This window comes from Sphaerodactylus townsendi, linkage group LG01 (genome assembly GCF_021028975.2).
Source record: "Sphaerodactylus townsendi isolate TG3544 linkage group LG01, MPM_Stown_v2.3, whole genome shotgun sequence".
Taxonomy (NCBI): Eukaryota; Metazoa; Chordata; class Lepidosauria; order Squamata; family Sphaerodactylidae; genus Sphaerodactylus; species Sphaerodactylus townsendi.
The window spans coordinates 30,697,822-30,719,831 of NC_059425.1; the positions used below are offsets into that span (position 1 = coordinate 30,697,822).

Here is a 22,010-nt window from a genome sequence, read left to right on the forward strand (position 1 = left end):
GGTTTTCCAAAATTCATTTTGCTTAAAAATCCTTTGCCTTCTCAATTTGGCAGCCACACTGATTCCTGCTGCAGCAAAAACTTGTAGTCAACAGTTAAGTAACTCACTCCTTATATGTAGTATGCAACCCCTGTTGCTCACGTATTTTACAGTGACTGATTCACTACTGTGTTGTATCGCATTAGTTATGTTGTAGTTGTTAAAGAATTGATAAAATTATTATTTTTTAAAAAAACTGTTATAACCCAACTGGTTGTGGTGGGTTTTCCGGGCTGTGTGGCCGTGGTCTGGTAGATCTTGTTCCTAATGTTTTGCCTGCATCTGTGGCTGGCGTCTTCAGAGGTGTATCACAGAGAGAAGTCTGTTACACACTGTGTTTAGTCAGTGTAACAGGCTTCTCTATGATACACCTCTGCAGATGCCAGCCACAGATGCAGGCGAAACGTTAGGAACAAGATCTACCAGACCACGGCCACACAGCCCAGAAAACCCACCACAACCAGTTGAATCTGGCTGTGAAAACCTTCGACAATACAGTTATAACCCACTCTGCACTGGACTTTCCTTGAAGACAACTTGAAAAGTGCAGTTGGCACAACATGCAGAGCCCCGGTTGCTATAACGAGCGAACCACTCCCATTTTAGAAACCCTAAATTGGTTGCCAGATTGTTTCTGGACCCAAAGCTAGGTGCTGGTGCTTACCTTCATTATGTTTTGTGATGTGGGACCCACATAATTAAAGGGCTACCTCTCTTGATATTGAGTCATGGGGCAATTTCATTCTGTGCGGCAACATCAGTTTAGTTTTTTCTCCTACCCTGATTTTTTTTTGGTTTGTTTCTTCCTTGTTTGTGAACCTTTTCTACGGCTGCTCAGTCCTTTGGAGTGACCTTCCAGAGGAAGATGAGAAGTTTGCGGCCTGCACGGACTGTACAATGAGACTTTTAAAGACATTTGTGACCGATCTGAGCAGCATGCAGAAGCAGGGAAGGAAAAAGCCCTTAGGATGGTGGAGGGGGTGGGGAAACGAAATGCAGAGCTTAGCTCTGCCACTTTGAAGACATAATGGTTGTGAATGGAGAGTCCAAATGGATGATTGCTTTTAGAAGAAGAAGAGTTGGATTTATATCCCCCTTTCTCTCCCGTAGGAGTCTCAAAGGGGCTTACAAACTCCTTTCCCCTCACAACAAACACCCTGTGAGGTCAGTGGACCTGAGAGAGCTCTGAAGAGCTGTGACTAGCCCAAGGACACCCAGCTGGCGTGTGTTGGAGTGCACAAGCTAATCTGAATTCCCCAGATAAGCCTCCACAGCTCAAGCGGCAGAACGGGGAATCAAATCCAGTTCCTCCAGATTAGAGTAGACCTGCTTTTAACCACTATGCCACTGCTGTACTGATCCCTCAGTTTTCTCCTTCAACCAGCAAGTTTGATTTGGGTCCTATTCAGAGAGGAAAAAATATGGGAACTACACAAGTTGTGCCTTGGTTAGGTACAACAGTATTTAGATGCTCCCAGATCCTGTGGGGCTTCAACTGTCCACATGCAGAAGAATTCTAAGTCTCCAGTACTCTGTCCTCTAAAAAGGAAGCCTATGTGGTGTCATGATTAGAGTGTTAGACGGGGACCCAGGAGATTCAGTTTGAAATCCCCTCTCTGCAGTGGCGTCTTGTTTGGTGACCATCGGTCAGTCACACATTCTCAGCCTAACCTATCTAATAGGACAGTCTTGAGGATAAAATGGAGAACAGGTCAATGTAAGTTCTCTTGGATCCATGTTGTGGATAACGATGGAGTAAATGATGTGAATAAATAATATCTCACCTCCTAGAGATGTTTGGCAGAATGTAGCAGTACCGTTGGAGGCGAGAGCAGCTATGCCAAATGTGTTTTAAAGGCTTTTATATAGTTCTATATTTAACTGTTCCACAAGTCTATTTTTATATTAGTCACAAATTCTGCTTTAATAAAAGGTTATAAAGGGTTCCCCCCCAGGGTAATAAACTTAGCTGCCTGGTTAAATAAAGGTCTCTCCTTTCCATTTTCAGGTGTCTGTGGTTGCTGCGGAGCTTTGCGTCCTCGTTACAAGAGGCTCGTTGACAATATTTTCCCAGAGGATCCAGAGGTAAATGACCCTTCTGTTGAGATTTTTTAAGCACATTCCACGGAGCCAAACTTTTTAGCTCATGTGCTGGCCCCAATTTGTATGCTGAACCACCACAGGAACAGTCTAAAAAAATACCTTCATGGTTAACAGCTCAAGTCAAGGAAGCCTGAAAAGACAAAAGGGCTTCTTTTTTAAAAAATGGAAGGTGAACAAAAAGGAACAAAGGCAAAACAAATGTAAACTGGCAATAGGCTGAGCAAAAAAGAGAATTTGATGAGACAAAAACATTAAGACAGACAGTAAGCATTTCTTCCAATGTATCTGGAGACCATGCCCTACGAAGAGAGCTGGGGATGTTTAGTCTGGAGAAGCGAATGATAGCTATGTTTAAATATTTGAAGGAATGCCATGTTGAAGAGGGAGCAAGCTTGTTTTCTGCTGCCGCAGAGACTAGGACACGGAGTAATGGATTCAAGGTGCAGGAAAAGAGATTCCACCTAAACATTAGGAAGAACTTCCTGACCATCAGGGCTGTTCGACAGTGGAATTCACTGCCTCGGAGAGTGGTGGAGTCTCCTTCCTTGGAGGTTTTTAAACAGAGGCTGGATCAGCATATGTCGAGAGTACTTTGATTGTGTGTTCCTGCATGGCAGGCGGTTGGACTTGATGGCCCTTGTGGTCTCTTCCAACTCCATGATTCTATGATCAGGAGCAGAAAAGTAGCTAGAGAAGCTGTTGAGCTGTTGGATGATAAAGAATGAAAGGACTGCTGATGGGGAGATGGCAGCAAAAGGACTGATGGGGAGATGGCAGCAAAAGTGAATGAATTCTTTGTATCTGTTTTCTCCATGGAAAATGTGGGCACAAACCTGTGCCAGAGTGGATGTTTTTGGAAAGAGTGCCTGAAGAACTCAGTCCAGTTGAGGTGACATGATATTCAAGGACTGTTAGCCAAACTGGAAGCTATTAGATTTGTAGGTCTAGATTGCAGACATTTGAGGGTTCTTAAATAACTCAAATGGGAAACTGTTGGCCTGCTGACAAGTGTTTTTAATTTGTTGCTAAATGGGTCTCTGTGCTAACAATAAATGTCACACCAATTTTTAAAAAGGGAGCTGGAGAATTACAGGCCTAATTACCGGTACTAAACCTAACATCTGTTCCAGAGTAGTTAGTACAACCCATTATTAAACAAAGAATCACTGAACACACTGAGGAACAGAGCCTGCTGAAAGGAAATCAGCATGGCTTCAGCAGAGGGAAGTCCTGCCTCCAGAACATTTTGGATTTGTTTGAACAGGTTGACAAGCTTGTGGAGAAGGGTGATATGGTAGACATCATGTACTTGACTTTTGACAGGGTACCTTGCTGAAAACCCCTGAGTAAACGTAGCAACTGTGGGATAAGATGCTTAGGATCACTTTCCCATGATGAGAGGCTGGAGAGTCAGGGACTTTTCAGTCTAGAATAAAGACAGCTGTGAGGACATATGATAGAGATTTATAAAATTATGCCTGGTGTAGAGAAAGTGGGTAGAGGAAGCTTGTTCTTCCTCTCATATAATGCTAAAGCTCAGGGGAATCCAATGAAGTTGTTGGGAAATGGGGCCAGGACAGATGCATTTTTGTCTTCCTTAAGAGTGTTACTCAAAGTGGTGAGAGTCTGTCCCTTTTAGAGTGGGGGGGAATTAGTGAGAGAAGACTCTTGGCTTAGCAAAAGGTCTGGCAAGCTTGAGATCTGTGTTGCCTATGTATATCAAAGTCAGCTTTTGTAAGAAATCCACAGGAGAGCAAAATAAAGTTTAACACATTTTATTAGGGGATAATAGTATACAACCACACAATAATCAAAGCAGCAGAACACAAACTCAGTCCTAGGATATGTGCAGTGTTGAGGGAATAGGTTGGGAATAGTGGAGGAATTGGTGGAATTCCCAGAGGATCTGTATCAGATCCTCAAGTGGCTTTGGATCCATGAAGCAAAGTCTAGCGACCTGCACTGGGTTCCAAGGAAGTGCAGCAGAAAGCAGGTGGCACACAACACAATTGAACCCAATGGCAGGCTCAGAAATACTGGGCATTGAGCATCCTCTTAGGGGCTATGTTATAGGAAAGGTTGGATCATCTGACCATGCTATGAGAGCGTTCCTCTTCCTGGAAAAAAGAGAGTCTTGGCTTTCCGTGAAAAGACAAACTTAAGTATTGAGTTGAGCACTTGGCTTACTTTGCTAAACTGGGAGTGCCGAAAAGGGGGAAGGTAGCTGATTAAATTACAGCTGTAAAACAATGACAATGTAAATAAGGTGGTCGTTAGAGAGAAATTTGTCAGAGGAAGAAGTTTGGGCAAAATACATTAGCAAATCGTTTGTCTTAGTACGGCAGGTAGTCCAGGGCTGGAGATGAGAACACTTTTCAAGGTAGAGGCATTATTTTCTCTTAATCCCTTTAGGAAGGGTGTGAGGCAGGCATTTTGCAAGGCAGATGTAGGTGAGGGCAAGTCCAGACTTGATTTTACTGTCCTTGTGGGTACACTGAGCCAATGTAGAGAATGGGCTGCCCATTTTGGCAAGGCAGGATGGGTAGAGACACTGCTGCCTTCAAAACGGGGTTCCCCCAACCCACCGTGGGTTAGTCTGGTAACATATTCCACAGATGCCTTGATGTATAAAGAGATTATGGATGCCCACACCTTGGAAAACATTCTTAAAGTCAAACAGGCGCCACAGTTGCTAGAATTTAAAGTGCATTTACAAGATTTGGCATTGTTCCAGTATATGGATTATCATGTATGTGCGCATGCACACACGCGCGTGCACACACACACACCCCTTTGGTAGGAGATCACACAGAATAATGCAAACATCTTAGTTCCTTCTGTTTGCATTTTGCGTACAAATTCGCAATTTTTAAAATTCCAAACTGGATAATCAAGCAGCAGTAGTCTGTGTGTCTGCTCAGTTTCTTGTGTATGCTCTCTGCAACCTTTGCGGTCGGTCTAAGACCATGGGAGGAACAATGCGGTTGATACGTCAAATCGTTTCTGCAGGAGGCAAACAGTTTTTGACAGAAGCTGTTCTTTGAAGCTCAGATGACACATGAGCATGTTAGTGACAGTTATGTGCCCACATAGCATCTCAGTCCCCGTCTTCTTTCCTCTGCTTACTTTGAAGCTGCTGTCATCGTCATGCTACTGAGCAACGCTTTTATCTTTTTATTAAATTGGTCCCATGGTAGGCTAGAGCGGCTCCTCCGAGATGCCTCAGAATCCACGTGCAAGTTTGTCATAGGTAAAGGGAGATTTTGCAGTTCACGGCTCTGCAGAACTCGTGTTTGCTCCACGTGCTGCCTGGATACAAGACTGGCCAATGAGCGTGGCACACTCTGCCCTTTCTGAAGCACTGGAAGATGCATTTGGAGCATTGTGGGGGAGGTTGTGTCTTGGTCGTCAAGCATCTGTGTGATATGCAGGTGTTCTCAAGCGGAATCCCTGGCATCTGCGGCTAAAAGGTAACAAGTTCTGTAAAAGACCTGTGCGTGAGACTCTGGAGAGCTGCTGCCAGCCAGAGTGGAGCATCCTGATAGGAAAATGGTCTGACAGTATGTGGCAACTTCACAGGTTCCTCTGAAGTCCCCAATTCAAACTTTGATTCTGCCACAAGATGCTTTTTCTGTTTCAGCCCTACCATCTACAGTAGGACAATGGTGATGATGTACTGTATCTGGTGGTTGGTACTGAGCATGGAGATCTTGCTCAAAAAAACCCCTCAATCATCTAATAGTGAACTGGGTGACTCATGCCAGGCGTGGAAACAGCAAAATCGGGCTACCTTCATGCAAGACAGGGGAGTGTACCTATTTGGAATGTTGGGGTTCAATTAACCAAAAGTTAAAAGTGTGGAACCTTCCAGGAGGTGGCTGGACATCTTCTGCTATCACACCTGATCTCCATGCAACTGAGGTCAGCTAGTCTGGGGAAAAAATGGCTGCTTTGGAAGGTGGACTCTGTGACATTATACCCCACTGATATCCCATCCCTCTCCAAACTCTGTTCTTCTCTCCGAAGTCCGCTCTACCCTCCAAATCTCCTGGTGTTTCCCAACCTGGGGCTGGCAACCCCAGTGCTTTAGGTTGATCCTGCATTGAGCAGGGGATTGGACTAAGATAAACTTTAATGTCATTGTGCATGCACAACAAAAATACAAACATCCCCCGATGCACATTTCTGCAGTCCTCACACCCCGTCTTCCACAATCCCTACACAGCCGCAGCCGCGTCAATGCAACACCACAGAGTTCAGCATAGCCACAGCTCCAGAATAGAAGCTGTCTCTGAGCCTAGTTGTCCTTGTTTTTATGATCCTATATCGTCTGCCAGATGATAATATTTTTAAAAAAGAGTATGCAGGGTGAGACGGGTCTTTCAGAATATTCTGAACTTTCTTTAAGCAGCGGGAATTATACAGCTCTTCCAAAGAAGGGAGAGGTTGTCCAATTATTCTATGGGCAGTAGTAATCACCCGATGGAGCGCCTTCCTATCTGTCAAACCATGCACAGATGCAGTATGTCAGGACCCTCTCTATGGCACAGACTAGATGGCTTATGTGGCCCTTTACAACTCTATGATTCTAGTGGGAGTGGGACCCTCTCCATGTTGTCTTGATGCCTGAATCCCCAGAAGGCACAGAACTGAGCCAATTAAAAGAAGAAAACAAAACAGGGAGATGAAGAAACCCGTCTGCTCCAGTCCTTAAGAGCTTGTAGAATCTCGGGGAAGTGTTTGCATGCCATTTCCCCACCACCACCACCACCCTCACCCTTTGTGAGCGCCCAGATTACTGTTAATAATAATAAAGTATTCAAGCGGTGTTAACTCCTGACATGAGCATATTTCTGTTTGCTTAATGGATTTCCAGCCTGTCTTAATCAGTCAGCTCCTGTAGAGAGGGCAGCAGTCTGATCAAAACATATAAATCAACCAGTTAAAAATAAAACAGTTATTACAGTTAATTACAAACACTGAGCTACATGGAGGAGAGGATTGAGCCGTTTGTGGCAAAGGGGTATTTTATGTTTATTTGGTCTGTTTATATCCTGCTTTTCAGGCAGTTGTCTCCCAAAGAGGCTGCTGCAGTTTCAGATCAGGATGGGAGGGCAGGCTATCCTGAAGGTTACACTCTAAAAAGATGAAGTCCCATCAGAAGAAAGGAGGGGATGAGTTAAGCTCATGATAATTCTTCCCTCTTCACCATTCTTCTTTCTTTTTAAAAAATAATGCAAGTAAAATATGTTTCATTTATCTTGAAATCCTTTGCTGATGTTCTTGGTTGGGCAGAACAGGTGACAGAAGCCCTCTTACTACTATGGTTTCAGGGTAGCTTGCTTTAAAGTAGAAGAAGGAGGAAGAGGAGGAGAAGGAGTTGGATTTATATCCCCCCTTTCTCTCCTGTAAGGAGAGAGCGCCAAAGAACTGTGACTAGCCCAAGGTCACCCAGCTGGCACGTGTTGGAGTGCACAAGCTAATCAAGTTCACCAGATAAGCCTCCACAGATCAAGTGGCAGAGTGGGGAATCAAACCTGGTTCTCCAGATTAGAGTGCACTTGCTCTGAACCACTACACTACGCTCTTCAGGCAAGGAGGAAGAAGAAAATGGATACTTGGGCCTAGGATGGCCTTCCTCTTGACATAGTGTGCTTCAGAGGAAGTAAACTTCCCAGGGGGCCTAGGGATTCTGTCCAAAGCCTTCCTCTTTTTTCCATAATCCCCAGCGTAACTCTTCTTATAAAGGCCCGTTACACACCGATGTGTTCCCTTCTTCAAGCAGTCTTTGGATTTAGATCACATTTTTAATTACGCAACAGCTTCAATATATGATTCAGGTTAGCTTTTCCCTTGTGCAACTGCTCCAACATTGCCATTCTTTTCTAAGAGGAAGCATTTTCACAGTCACAGAGAAAACCAGTCTTTTATTGATTTATGCATGGTCAATCTTTTAGTGGATCGCCATGCCATGTAAATTTGGACTTTTGGGTCACCATACCAAAAAGTTGGCAACCACAAGTTTAGTGTTCCACCCAGAGCTCAAACATAACCAGGCCTTGCCCCATAACCTATGTTTCAAGAGACTGCTTTGCTTCAGGTGATCTTCTGTGTAGCTACTTCCTTTGGCCAGAGCTTGGTAGTTCTAGTCCCATTGCAGGTTTAAGGTCTGATGCAATCACATTCTCTCTCTCTCTCTCTCTCTCTCTCTCTCTCTCTCTCTCTCTCTCTCTCTCCCCCCCCCACCCCCCAGGATGGGCTGGTGAAAACCAACATGGAGAAGCTGACCTTCTATGCACTATCTGCTCCTGAGAAGCTGGACCGCATTGGCGCATATCTGTCAGAGAAGCTGATCAGAGATGTGAGCAGACACCGATATGGGTAAGATCACTGGAAACATCGTTTAACATGGAGCTTTTGCAGAACATTGAAAACTTGTTGCTGAGTCAGACCATCAGTCAGTCCATCAAGGTCAGCGTTGTCTACTCTTGACTGGCCGCTGCTATCCCGGGTCTCGTGTCTCTTGTGTCTCCTGCTGCTTGTGGCTGCGACCTTCTGCATGAAAAGCAGATGCCACAGCCAAGTCCCATTCCGACCATTGGATTTGGGAGGGGGAGTTTGGCTGCTACCCTTTGCCTTTTCGGAGCGTGACTTGTTATCTTTCTGCCTCAGATTCTTTTGAACCTGACATTACTAGATACTAAATTCCCTCAATGCATCGTCCTTACGTTTGGCCACAGGATTTTCCTTTTTTCTTTTTATTTTCTGGCTCCTTTTTGCCCTCAATTACAAGATCTTCTTGCGTATGTATTTTTAGCCTTTGCTGTTTCTGACTTGGAACATACAGAACTGCCTTATATTGTCAGATCATCTGGGCCAGGTCACCTAGCCGTATAATAGCAGGCTATTACTGCTGTTACGATAGGTATATATTTGAGCTTTGCAAAGAGGTATCAAAGATTACCTCTTGCGTTTCATCCCTGGTGTATACTTGCGTGCTGATTATGGACACACTTAGGATGTCAGACAATGTGAGATACAATCCACGAAAGCTTATGCCACAATGATTCTGTTTGTGTAAGGTACCATAAAGCTCTCTGTTTTGCTGTAACAGACGAACGTGGCCATCTTCTTGAAACTTAACTACTAGTTGCCAAGGGATGGCTTTTACAGTTTGACTGCCATATGCTTCATGAGTGATAGCTGCACATATGAGCCCTCTGCACATGGCAATGTGCCTGTTAAAATCAATGCAGGTAGAGGGGGCATGGGCAAAAGCATGCTGACGCTGCCCCCTGTGTGAAGAAGAGGAGGCGTTTGGATTTATACTGTCCTCTCTCTTCTGTTAGGAGACTCAAGGGGGCTTACAAACGCCTTCCCCTCCCCACAACAGAGTCCTTGTGAGGTAGGTGGGGCTGAGAGAGTTCAGAGGGAACTGTGACTAGCCCAAGGTCACCCAGCAGGAATGTGTCGGAGTGGGGTAACAAATCTGGTTCACCAGATAAGAGTCCGCAGTTCATGTGGAGGAGTGGGGAATGAAATCCACTTCTCCAGATTAGAGTCCGCCTGCTCTTAACCACTATACCACACTGCCTGATCATGAACAAGGAGTCTGTGCATGTATGCTCTCTCCCTGTGATTGGGAATACATGTACAGGAAGAGGCAGCCTAGCCCCTCACCTAAGCACCATTTCAAGCTTGTGGGCACAGAGCTTATGAACACAGAAACATACAGAGCCCATGCAGATAGATATATGTGAAGGCTCCCTTCCAGTTTCTGGGAATGCTGCTTTTCCAAACGTGTATTGATTTCAGTACAGGCAATGTTGTGTGCAGCAGGTGGTAGACATTTATTGGCAAGCGTTATGCTTTGAGATGATTTATCTGTGCAGTTTACCCATGCAGGTCACCACTCGTTGCATATGCTTGTGTGAACCACCTCTACCTCTAGATGGCCTTTTCCTTACTCTTTCTACCTCAGTCTCCAAAAGAAAATGGTGACAGTGTTCCTGCATGTCATCCCCCAATTGAAGGCCAATGGGTTATCTGTCTTTTAAAAAAATCGCACTCTTTCCCCAAGGAGCAGAGATTACGCGGTTGTTGTGAATGAGGCACAGATGGGCAGAGATATGCTGTGACCTATTAAGGTAGGAGGCTAAGTTGGCATTTCGGAGATTGGCAGAATATGGGAAAGATAACAATGTATATAGAGAGATTTACAACCCAAAGGTGGTAACAGTTTGATATCACCTCTTGATTGGAGGGGCCATTCTCTGGCTAGCTTGAGTCTGGAGACATAGAATCCAGATCGACTAATGCCCCAGGAGTCTGCATGGGGGTGGATCTAGAAAGGGGAGCTCTTCCTTTGTTTGGGATCTGTCAGTGAGAGATGGAGAGACTGGCATGCTGTCAGCTGGTTTTAATGATAAAGAGTGAAGAAAAAGGATGCCCTTGCAGGTGCAGATCGAAGGGGTACACTATATAACCTACAGCCAGCCTCCCTTCAAGGCTGGACCAGAGGTTGAAGGATTGTAAGTTAACCTGTGACCTGTCTTTCATGTTCTTTTTATTTTGCTTAACTAACCGTAACTAGATCCATCTTGTAATTACACTGAGTTGTGCCTTGTAGCCACTCCAGTCTTCAGATGGGAAAGGCTGAGATAGAAAACAAATAAAAATAAATAGTAATGAGGTTGTTCCATTAAAGAACCTTGCATGCTTTCCTTACAGGGTGAAGGGAGTCGATTTATACTCATCAAGGAGATGGTAGGCTACCATAGAGTGTTGCATGTCAGAGAGAGGGGAAGGCTGAGGGAGAGAGAGGGCCCTCTCATTTTATGGAGCAGCAGAGCCATTCTTCTTCAGTGGTTCGTCTCTCCTAAATTTTATCTTCACAACAGCCATGTGAGAGCATGAGAGATCCAACTTCATCTGCTGAACTGAGATTTACTTTGAATATGGCTGTCCCTTGTTCTAAACCCCTATGTTAACTACTGTGCTACCCTGGCTGAAGTGTTTTTTTAGTCTCTTCTGACTCTTTGGCCCTTTATTGTTTTTAAAATCTTATTCTCCGCCATGTTTGGTTTGGCTGTTTAAATAAATTCTATGTCTGTCCTCTCTCCCACCTTCTCCCAACAGTTGCCTGTTGTTTCACGCATGGAGGTGTTTCTCATACTAGATGGTGTTTGTTGGAGAGACGCTCCAGGGACTTCTGGGGGTGTAGTTGTCACACAGGATAAATTGCTGCTACAATTGGAGGCATTGGACAGAAAGCTCCTTTCAAATAATTCTGGGATTTGTTCTCTTTTGTCTTGCCAACAAAACCTAGTCTCTGGCCGATCCCCCTTTGTGTTCTGTGCTGCCGTTTGCACTTTGAATTTGGCTTTTATGAGCTGGTGATGGGAGGTGGAAGGGGGGATGAAAAATGTAAAAAAAATAGGAGCCATTTCAAAGCTGCAAAGGTTCCTGCTTTCATCGGAATTGAAAAGTCCCTTCAAAACTCTCTCAGAGATTCTATATTCAAGAGACTGCTAATGAGCTTTTGCTTGAGATACAGGAACAGGACCTTTGATGAATGATAGTTTGATGTCTGAGGCAAAGATTTCTGAGGGAAAGATCTATTTTAAGATGTTTAGTTGATTTAAAACCTGACACAAAAGCTCAGCTCCAGTTTCTCTGATGATGCTTTAATATTTCTAGTAAATAGGATATTTTGGGGACCAGTGCAAATTTGTGTTTCTCCTCAGGGAGAATAATTCCCGGAATGCAAGCTTTTATTACTTTTGATGAGACCTGTTGGAAATACAGTGATTTCATTGTAAAGGTCTAGTGCAGTGGTGGCGAACCTTTGGCACTCCAGATGTTGTGGACTACAATTCCCATCACCCCTGCCAGCATGGCCAATTGGCCATGCTGGCAGGGGCTGATGGGAATTGTAGACCACAACATCTGGAGTGCCAAAGGTTCGCCACCACTGGTCTAGTGTTATGTCATCCCCCCCCTTCTCCTTGTGAACATAATTACACGGGCTTGAGGCAGTAGTGTGGTAGCTCAGATATAGAGTTCCAATTTTACCTCCAGCCAAATTCTATAGCGATCATCTCTCAAACTAACCTACATCACAGGGTTGGTGTGAGGATTAAATGAGAGATGCTACGTGGTCTGCTGCGGTGGCGGGTAGAGCAGGTTGAGAAACGTAGAGTACAAGGCCAGCTCGTGCATAGTTAATGCAGTTTAGCATAAAAGGGATGTGACAGCCATCTTCTGGAGGCTTGGTGAGGTTCCACTGGCCATCAGCCAATTAAAAATCCATAAAATGTACCAGGTGACACTAAAAGCTTTACACATAACCAAGCTTGGGAAAAGAAGCTGTTAACAAGAGAAAGACTGCAAAAGTCTAGAGGTGGAGGGGGGGCAGGTGGTTGCCTCATAATGACCCTTGAGGCCATTTTGCTCCCCCCTTCCCCGTTCACTGTGGCTGTGAAGGGGCGTTCCCTCCACCTCTTATTTTAAAGGTTGCTATGGCAGGGGCAGTAAAATTCAGGCTTGAATGATACCCTCTTTGGAACCCCTTTCCTCCCTTCTCTTTTAGACCCCAGATGAATGGAAGCAAGCAACGAACCCCTTGTTTTCCTTCAACGTGGGGCCTCCCCTGTGTGTGCACTAGTTTCAGCTTTCAGAACTTCATTATATGTATGAGAGCTTTGTGTTCCTTTTGCATGGTGGTATTTTCTCCATTAGCCCTGACCTGCATGGCCTAGGCTAGGTCAGCCTCATCAGATCTCAGAAACTAAGCAGGATTGACCCCGGTTAGTACTTGGAAGGACAATCACCAAGGAAGCTCAGGGCTGCTACACGGAGGCAGGCAATGGCAAACTGCCTCTGTTAATCTCTTCCCTTGAAAATTCTGCAGAGTCGCCATAAGTCAGCTGTAGCTAATGGTACTTCCAAGTCTCATCCTCTCAGTTTAGAGACAGAGGCTGCATTCTGATGTCAGCAGCAAACTTCGGGTTTGCTGGCACCAAAAACATCTGAGCAGCTTGCCCATTCCCTCCTATATTTCTGCTCTCCTTGCTTGTGCGTGGCATCAAAAATGCCCAAGATTCTAAGCTCCTGCTTTGGAAGCAAGAAAAAAACCCTGGCTTGTTAAAGCACATCATTTGGATTGTTTATTTAGGAAATTGCTTCCTCCTCTGCCTTACCACTGTCTTCAGTTTGATTCTCTTTTCCTGAAGAACGGTTGGCCCTTGGTAGCCTTGATGATCCAGTTTCTCACTCTAGTTCTTTTTGGGGTACTATAATTTCTCATATGTATTATAATTTAATTTGTTATCATTCTTTTTATAGTGCAATCTGCTCTTCCAGCAGATGGCCAGCCACTGTACTAAGCTGGGGGTGTCTTTCTCTCTCTCCCCCCCCTTTTGATGGCTGCCTTTCCTTTGATCCACTCTCCTCTGCTGGCCAGCAAGTTCCATTCTGCTGGCAGTCTCAGCTAGCTGTAGCAAGGCATTCATCTTTGGAAAGTCTATTGAAAAGCACTCCTTGGTTGGCTGCGTGAGGTTCCCCTCTGTTTCTTTGTATTTCATTCGAAGAGGAGGAAGTTCTTCATCATTCAGCATCTTGTGAAAGTTCCCTCTCTATCTCTGAAAGGCATTGCCTTTTGTCCTTGGTTCTGTGGTGGAGTTCGCTCGCCGATGGGAATCTATAGAAATAGAGCTGCTTCAAGGCACTCTTGTAAAAAAAACAAAAAGGCATCAAAACTACCCAGATTGTATTGACAGTGAGATCCTAAGTAGTTGCCTCCTCATGAGCCATTATAGTGTCATGCAGGGATCTCCAACCTTTTCGTACTAGCAGGCTCCTTTAGAAATCTTTCACAGGGCAGTGGGTACAATAACCAAATGGTTATTGCAGGAGGCAGAACCATCCACAAAACATCCGGGAATGAGGTTATATGAAGAGGAAGAGGAGTAGTAGTTTGGATTTATACTTCTTCCTCTCCTGTAGGAGACTCAAAGGGGCTTACAATCTTCTTTCCCTTCCCCTCCCCCCCCCCAACAACAAACACCCTGTGAGGTGAGTGGGGCTGAGAGAGCTCCATAGAGCTGTGACTAGCCCAAGGTCTCCCAGCTGGCGTGTGTTGGAGTGCACGGGCTAATCTAGTTCCCCAGATAAGCCTCCACAGCTCAAGTGGCAGAGCGGGGAATCAAACCCGGTTCTCCAGATTAGAATCCACCTGCTCTTAACCCACTACACCATGCTGGCTCTCTTTGAAAAATGGAAAGGCTACCTTTCCCGAATCTTTGCTGTGTGGCGCAATTTGCACTTGCCATGGGGATAGATGGACTTTGTGACAATGTTTGCTGTAGCTGCTGTGGAGTGGCAGAAAGCAAATTGTGGAGATTGTGTTGGAGACCTGAAGGTGCAATTGGGGTCAGGAGACTGCAGGTGGGGAAATCATTAAGGGCCATGGCTCAGCTGTAGAACACTGGCTTCATATGTCAACTCTTGTTCAGATCTCGCCAGGTTCAAGCCTTGCCATCTCTCATCAGAGAATCTCAGGAGCAGGCTGTTTTTTTCTCTGCTGAGATTGTGGAGAGACTGCCAGTCACAATAGATGATACTGAACTAGATAGACAAGTAGCATAAAGCAGTTTAACACATCTCTACTTGTTGGTTTGTTGTTCTTTCTCCATGGAGATATCATAGATGTTCATCATCCATGCAAGGCAGTTTGGACTAAGGAACAGGAATGTGAGCTGTGTGAGCTGACTGCTTGCTGAAGTTACTTTTAAAATATTTATCAAGGCATTAGTAGAGTCATATCTGCTTGTTCTACACAGGCTTCTGCAACCACCCTATCTCTGGTGTATACCAGCCTGTATATCACCACAGAATTATTTTAGTGCCAACACAAAATTGCATTTTCCTTCTTCCAGATTATCTCTGTCATGTGATTGTGTAGCCCAGTCTGATTGGACGATGCTGAAGTTGCATCATTTGGTTCATTGTGTGGTGCTCTAATTGGCTGGAGCACACCTTGTCCAGAAATCGACACACTTGTAGAAAAAATTTCTGGCCACATTGTCCAGAAATTGACACCAGGGTACAGGAACAGTGTCAGGGTGTGTATGCATGAGTGAGTGAGAGAGGAGAAAAAAAATTACTCGGTCAACAATTAAATGTAAGCAAGCAGGAATTCAGTGCACTGCTAATTTTCATTCTGTTTGACAGCTTCTGGTAGAACTGTGCCCCTGCCTTGATAGTTTTCTATATTCAGGGAAATAGTCCCCCCTCCACACACACACACACACACACACACACACACACTATGGGGAGAGTATTCAAAACATGTAGTGACACAGTCTGGAAAATGCTTCGGTGCTTTAATCTGCTCATTGTCAAAGTGCGCCCGGCTTTCCACCCCCAGCCCAGCTCCAATTTGTCTCCACAAACAAAATGTGACGTGAGGCAAGTCCTGAGAGCAAAGCTTAATTGGGCCGCTCGCCCAGTAATGCATGTCCAATAAAGATTCATATCCCGCCATTCCGCCTCTCGCGCTCTCTTCTGTCTAGTCCCTTGCCTGATCCAATAAAGAAGGACTCATTACTGGAAAGATTTAATAAGTGACCTTAGAAACCCATGGCTGCCCCGCCTTGTCAACAGCCCCAGCCTGTGAGCTCCATTTCTCTTCACTCGGATGATTAATTTTGCCTGGCGGGTTGGCTCGCTCCTCAAAAAGGCGCAAGAAGCTTTTTTGTCGCCTCCTGATGCCGCTGCTGTCACCGGGGACCAGAACTCAGAGGACCCCTTGACTTTTCTTGAGGAAGGGAGTTCTCTTTCTGCCTCTCCTTTTGTGATGCCGACACCGGGCAAGGCCCAGTCCTCAGTCTTACCCTTGAAACAGAGAGGAATAAAAGACGCACGAGAAGGCTGTGCTGGATCAGACTCAGAATATGACATCCTTTCTCTAAAGCAGTGGTTCTCAACCTTCCTAATGCCACGACCCTTTACCACATTTTTTCATGTTGTGGTGATCCCCAACCATAAAATTATTCGTGTCTCGGTTCCTAAGACCATCGGAAATAGGTGTTTTCCGATGGTCTTGGGCGACCCCTGTGAAAGGGTCTTTGAACACAGAGGCCCTGTATAGCTTCCACTGGCTAATAGACATTCATGGGTCTGGCTTCACTAGTCCCACCCATCTCCACCATTGGGTGAGAGGCTGTTTCTCAGTATAGGAGCATCTGCTTTCCCTGCAGAAGGTTGCAAGTTCAGTCCTTGAAATCTCCAGCTAAAAGGCATAGGGCATAGGTGTTAAACTCGTGGCCCTCCAGATGTTATGGACTACAGTTCCCACCATCCCCTGCCAGCATCATGCTGGCAGGAGATGATGGGAACTGTAGTCCACAACATCTGGAGGGCCGCGAGTTTGACGCTTGTGGCATAGGGGGTAAACAGAACACATGAAGTTCTGGTGTTTGGGATCAAATACTAAGGTGAACGCTGCAACTTCTCTGCTACTTGGATAAAATGCCAAATGTTGATGTTGTAGCTCACAGGGGCTTCTATGGGACTCCCAGGCCAAAATGACAACATGCTGGTGTGTCACCAAATGCAAAGGTGCTCTCAGCTGTGGAGTAACTAGGCCAGGGGTAGGGAACCTGCGGCTCTCCAGATGTTCAGGAACTACAATTCCCATCAGAAACTAACTGTAGGCATGTGATTTAAATTGCCCAAGAAGACAAGTACAGCCTACTGGATCAGATCAGTGATCCATCTATTCCAGCATACTGCTCTACACAGCAGCCAACCATTTTCCCTGGAGGGCCAAACAAACACAGCAGACAGGTCAAGGCCCTTCCTTGGCTGCCTCCCAGCCCTGGTATTGAAGGTTTGCTGCTTCTATAGAAGAAGAAGAGGAGGAGGAAGGAGAAGGAGGAGGAGTTTGAATTTATATCCCCCCTTTCTCTCCTGTAAGAGACTCAAAGAGGCTTACAATCTCCTTGCCTTTCCCCCCTCACAACAAACACCCTGTGAGGTAGATAGGGCTGAGAGAGCGCTGAAAAGCTGTGACTAGCCCAAGGTCACCCAGCTGGCATGTGTGGGAGTGTATAGGCTAATCTGAATTTCCCAGATAAACCTCCGCAGCTCAGGCGGCAGAGCGGGGATTCAAACCCGGTTCCTCCAGATTTAGAATGCACCTGCTCTTAACCACTGCACCACTGCTGCTTCTAGAGATGGAGGCTCCCTTCATTCACCGTGGCTAGTAGACATTGATGCGTCTCTCCTCCATGAATCTTTCTAACCCACTTTTAAAGCTAACTATGATTGTGGCCATCATTATAACCTCTGGCAGTGAATTCCAGATTGTAATCGCTCACTGTGTAAAGAAATATTTCCTTTTGTCCATCCTGAATCTACTGCCCAACTACATCATAGAATCCCTTTGAGTTTTTGTCCTGTCAGGTTACAACTGATGTGAAGCAAGAGAGAAGGCTGCCTTACATTGAGTCCAGAGGAAAAGATCTGGGAAGAGGCAGTTCAGGGTCGTAGGTCAGGTCAGGGACTCCAACCTAAGGCTGAGTTCTGTCTGAGCAGATGTGGCAGAAAGCTGGCTTTCAACAAGGTTGCTCCTGCAACTTCCACTTCCTGGAGCTGTCTCATATATACCTGTGCTATGGCTCAGTCCTTATCTTGAGCTGGCTCACAGCGTTCTCTACATTACCTTAGGGTCTCCAAGCACGCATTAAGCCTTTTAGTGTACAGTTCCTGCCAGGTACGAATTCTCAGCCGCCTCAAAGACTCAGGTGAGCTGGATGGACTGCTTGGCTGGCCCTCAGTGGCTGCGGGTGCTTTTGCAAACACACTGGCTTCCAACTCTTGACTTGGGCCAGCTCTGTCTCTGCCGCATCCTGTCAGGCTTCCGACTGTTCTTGAGGCCCAGTTGACTGGGTCTGCAGCACGGTGGGGTCATTCTGCCAGTGCTCCTCATCAGAGCACTCCTGACGGGCCGACTCTGGACCCATGACCGTTTTTGTATTTGGGGAGAGGGGTAAAAAGTTCCGTGTGTCCACTCCACTCTATCGTATCTTTTTTTCCCCCCTAAACTCTTCTGCCTTTCCTCATAGGAAAGGTGCCCCGAACTCCTAATTGTCTCGGTTGCCTGCTTCTGTGCTTTCTGCAATTGAGAAAAAGTTCAAGGTTGAACCCTCCTGCTGCTTTCATATCTCCCCCCCCCCGCCCCACTTGTCTGGGGAAGAGTGGTTGCTAGGGAGGGACCAAAAGGGAAAGGCAGCTGACTCAGGAAAGGGGGACTTTAACCCTCTGCCCATCTCACCCTTGGGTGCTTTAAATCACATCCTCCACTCTACATTTCCTCCACAGCACAGCAGTCCCTGAAGAAATGGTCGCCTATCTAAGCAAAAATCTGTGCTGTACCACTCTGGCAGAATGGCCTGTTGTGACCTGCAGGCCCTATTCCACCGTGTGTCTGGGCCCCTGTGGCTGCCCACAGTTTTCCTTGCCCCCGACCTTGTTTTCCCAATACCCAAAGGAGTTTTCTTGTCCTTTCTGTTCAACTGCTGCCACCACCTGGCCTTTCTAGGAATTGCCCACTGAGAGAACCAGGGCTCCCAGCTTCCTTTCCTTGTTCTGATGCCTCATCTCAGTGACTCCCATTACCCAGTGTCTTGTGTCTCGTAACTATGAGAACAGCTTGCTGTCTTCTTCAACACTGGCTGCCGCTCACCTACTGACTGTCCTGTCTCTTCTTGGTGCTCCTTTTAAAAATAGCCGGTCGGGAACAAAGGAGGTCTAAAGTGGTACACAGAATTGCTACCAGCATCAAAACTTATACAGCAATCCCCCCTTCTTCCTGTAACAATCACATTCTTAGCTTTGAGACTGCCTCTTGAGTTGTTCTTCTTACAGTACATTCATTTGCATCCGTGTTGATTTGCAAAGTTAAATGGGAGTAACAGTATGTAGTCTATAATTGGCATGCAGTATGACTCATGCTGTGATCAATCGTGGTATCGAGACTCCTCTAGTGACTGTTCCCCTGTCTCCTCCTAACCGATCACTCTGGGGTTTTTTTCCTTTCCCTCTTTCCTCCTGCCCACAGATATGTTTGCATTGCTATGGAAGCCTTGGACCAGCTGTTGATGGCCTGCCACTGTCAGAGCATCAACCTGTTTGTGGAGAGTTTCTTGAAGATGGTGGCCAAGTTGTTGGAGTCCGAGAAGCCTGACCTGCAGATCCTCGGCACCAACTCGGTAAGCAGCGCACTCAGATTGGTTCACACTTGGCTGTGCAAGTAGAAAATGCTCAGACATTACCCCTAAATAGGCAGACTTCCCTTTAGTTGGGGGAATTAGCTGGAGACAGCAAGTGAGAGGGTGTAATTGAGATCAGTAACCTATGTATACCAGGATCATCTTGTGCGAAAACTCTCAAATGAGCAGGCAGTTGCTCATTTGACCTAGCCACTGTGATCCATGCTTGAACAGTCCACCCTCCTAGACTGAGACTATTGCTTAACCTTGCTCTCGTGGCCTTCCCTTAAGCCTGATCCGGAAACTAGAAATTGGTCCAACATGCAGTGTGAGGTTCGCTCCTGGGGAGTGCCTTCCGTGGAACATATCTCCCCTGTGTTGCGCCGCCTGCCATTGGTTACCTATCGAGATTCCGAAATGTTCAAAGGTGTGGGTGTTGACCTTAAAGCCCTTTACAGGGCACTTGTGGCCCGGGACCCTTGTACCTTAGGGACCCGCATTACCTCCCATATGTCCCGGCTGCGTCCTCTGTGATCAGCAGAAGCGAATCTACTGGAGATCCCCGGCCCCTCGATGGCGGCTGGCCTCCACACGGAGCCAGGGCACTTTGGCTATCTAGCACTTTTGACACTGGTGGAGACCACATTACCATCAGCTATTTGGGCCCTCGCAGCGGGACCTTGGAGAGGGGATCCGCAGGGAGACCTGTAAAAACCGTAATTATTCCACGGGAGACGCTTTGGAGAGCCCAGCCGCCGATAATGCCCGCCCTCCCCCCCTTGCTAGTAGGGTCCCCTAACATCGTTGGGACCCCTCCTCATTTTTTGGAAGAGGAGGAATTGGTATATATGGGTCTTCCTTGAGGACCCCTACTGTAGAATGTACCCTGTTTTAAGATTTTTTTATGTTTTTTGTATGATTTTGTTGTTGTTCACCGCCCTGAGCCCTCGGGGATAGGAGGTGGTATATAGTTGAAATAATAATAATAATAATAATAATAATAATAATAATAATAATAATAATAATAATAATAATAATAATAATAATAATAATAATAATAATAATAAATTGATTTTATTAAAGAATAAAAAAAGTAGAACAGGAGCTGTATTTTAAGCATTGAACACCAGGCAACAAAGCATATGTGAACTGGCTAAGAGAAAAGGGAGGAAACCGGATAGAATTTCAGGGATGGCCGATTTAATTATCAGTCTTGAAAGGGTGTCGAAGGAAAGCAGCGTTGAAGAGGAAAATGACCAGCATTTTCAGGAGCAAAGGAAAGAGCCCTACACACAAGTGGAGGTGCATACACAGATCCAGAACACACACACACACACAATGAATGGCCAACATATGTACCACCAGATGGGTTCTGAGTGGGTATGAAAAGCCAAAGGCAAAGAATAGCAAAGCCAAAGGCAAAGATCCCACAAAAAGATAGGAGAGGCTTGATGGGTTGTCAGAACCCAAAAGAATGCCTGTATCATTGGCTTTACCCTGAAGACAGAGGAATCCTCAGGGGAAGAGCAGGGTGAGAGAAGCTCAGGCCAGCCAGAGATTCAACAGGGGGTGAGCCCAGAGCAGCAAGAGCCCCTGCAGGATGAACAAGCAGGCTAGCCAATTTTCAGAGCTCAAAGGGCCGTTCACCCAGCCCTGCCTCAACTGAAATGCCTCAAGAAAGTAGCTCACCTGAGCCCATTCACAAATGGAGACAGCACTGCAGAGAACTGATGCAGAAGGACTGGCCATCGGTAGAGTTGTGGGCATTTTGCAAAATAGGAAGACAAACTGCAGAGGAGCTGGGGAGGGGGAGCTATAGATGGGGTGGGGAGAATTGAAGTTAAAGAGCCTGTCACTGGGCTGAATTTCACGCACTGGCTTAGCCCAACCTGACAAATCTTTGGTGGAAGATCTCTGGCAGTTTACTGAGATAGGAATGGTTGTAGAGTCTGCCAGAGTGGATATTTTGGGCACGTCAGCACTGGAGTCTGTCTGCTTCTTAAAGATCTTCAGAACTGCATGCAGCTGGCGCCTGACCAAACCTCACGCGGGCCTGCCGGCAAATGTTTCTAAATGAAGCCTGCCTTGAGCTATTCTAAGCCTTTCTGACAACTGCGGGGCCCGTTCCTGAGTCCTTACCACAGCTTGAGACGGCACAGCAAATGCTTCTGAGCAAAACCCTTGAGAGGTGGTAGAAGAAGGCTGAAATGGGGATGAGAGAATAAGGAATGCAACTGAGGGAAAGCAGAGCTTCAGTATGTAGCTTGAACACCCAGCTGGCAGCAGAGGAGGCATCTAAAGTCTCTTGAAATCTGCTTCAGTGGGTTGAATTGAATGGCATGGATTTAAATTTTGGAGACTGCGGGGCCCAGTGGTTTGGGTCCAGGACTTGCAGAGGGGAAACAGAGGTTATACAGTATGGGGAAGAATGCGGGTGGGAACTTAAGCATGTCCTAGGGCAGTGGTGGTGAACCTTTGGCACTCCAGATGATATGGACTACAATTCCCATCAGCCCATGCCCACATGGCCAATTGGTGATGCTGGCAGGGGTTGATGGGAATTGTAGTCCATAACATCTGGAGTGCCAAAGG

General features: G+C 46.1%; 1 protein-coding gene across 1 annotated transcript in view; it reads left to right on the forward strand.

Moving 5' to 3' along the window:
- The window catches only part of EFR3B (EFR3 homolog B), a 118,116-nt gene that overhangs the window by 54,818 nt on the left and 41,288 nt on the right, over positions 1-22,010 (forward strand). Inside the window, 3 exon segments of the mRNA XM_048516679.1 lie at positions 2,048-2,124; positions 8,396-8,523; positions 19,268-19,418. Coding sequence (XP_048372636.1) covers positions 2,048-2,124; positions 8,396-8,523; positions 19,268-19,418 — 356 coding nt within the window.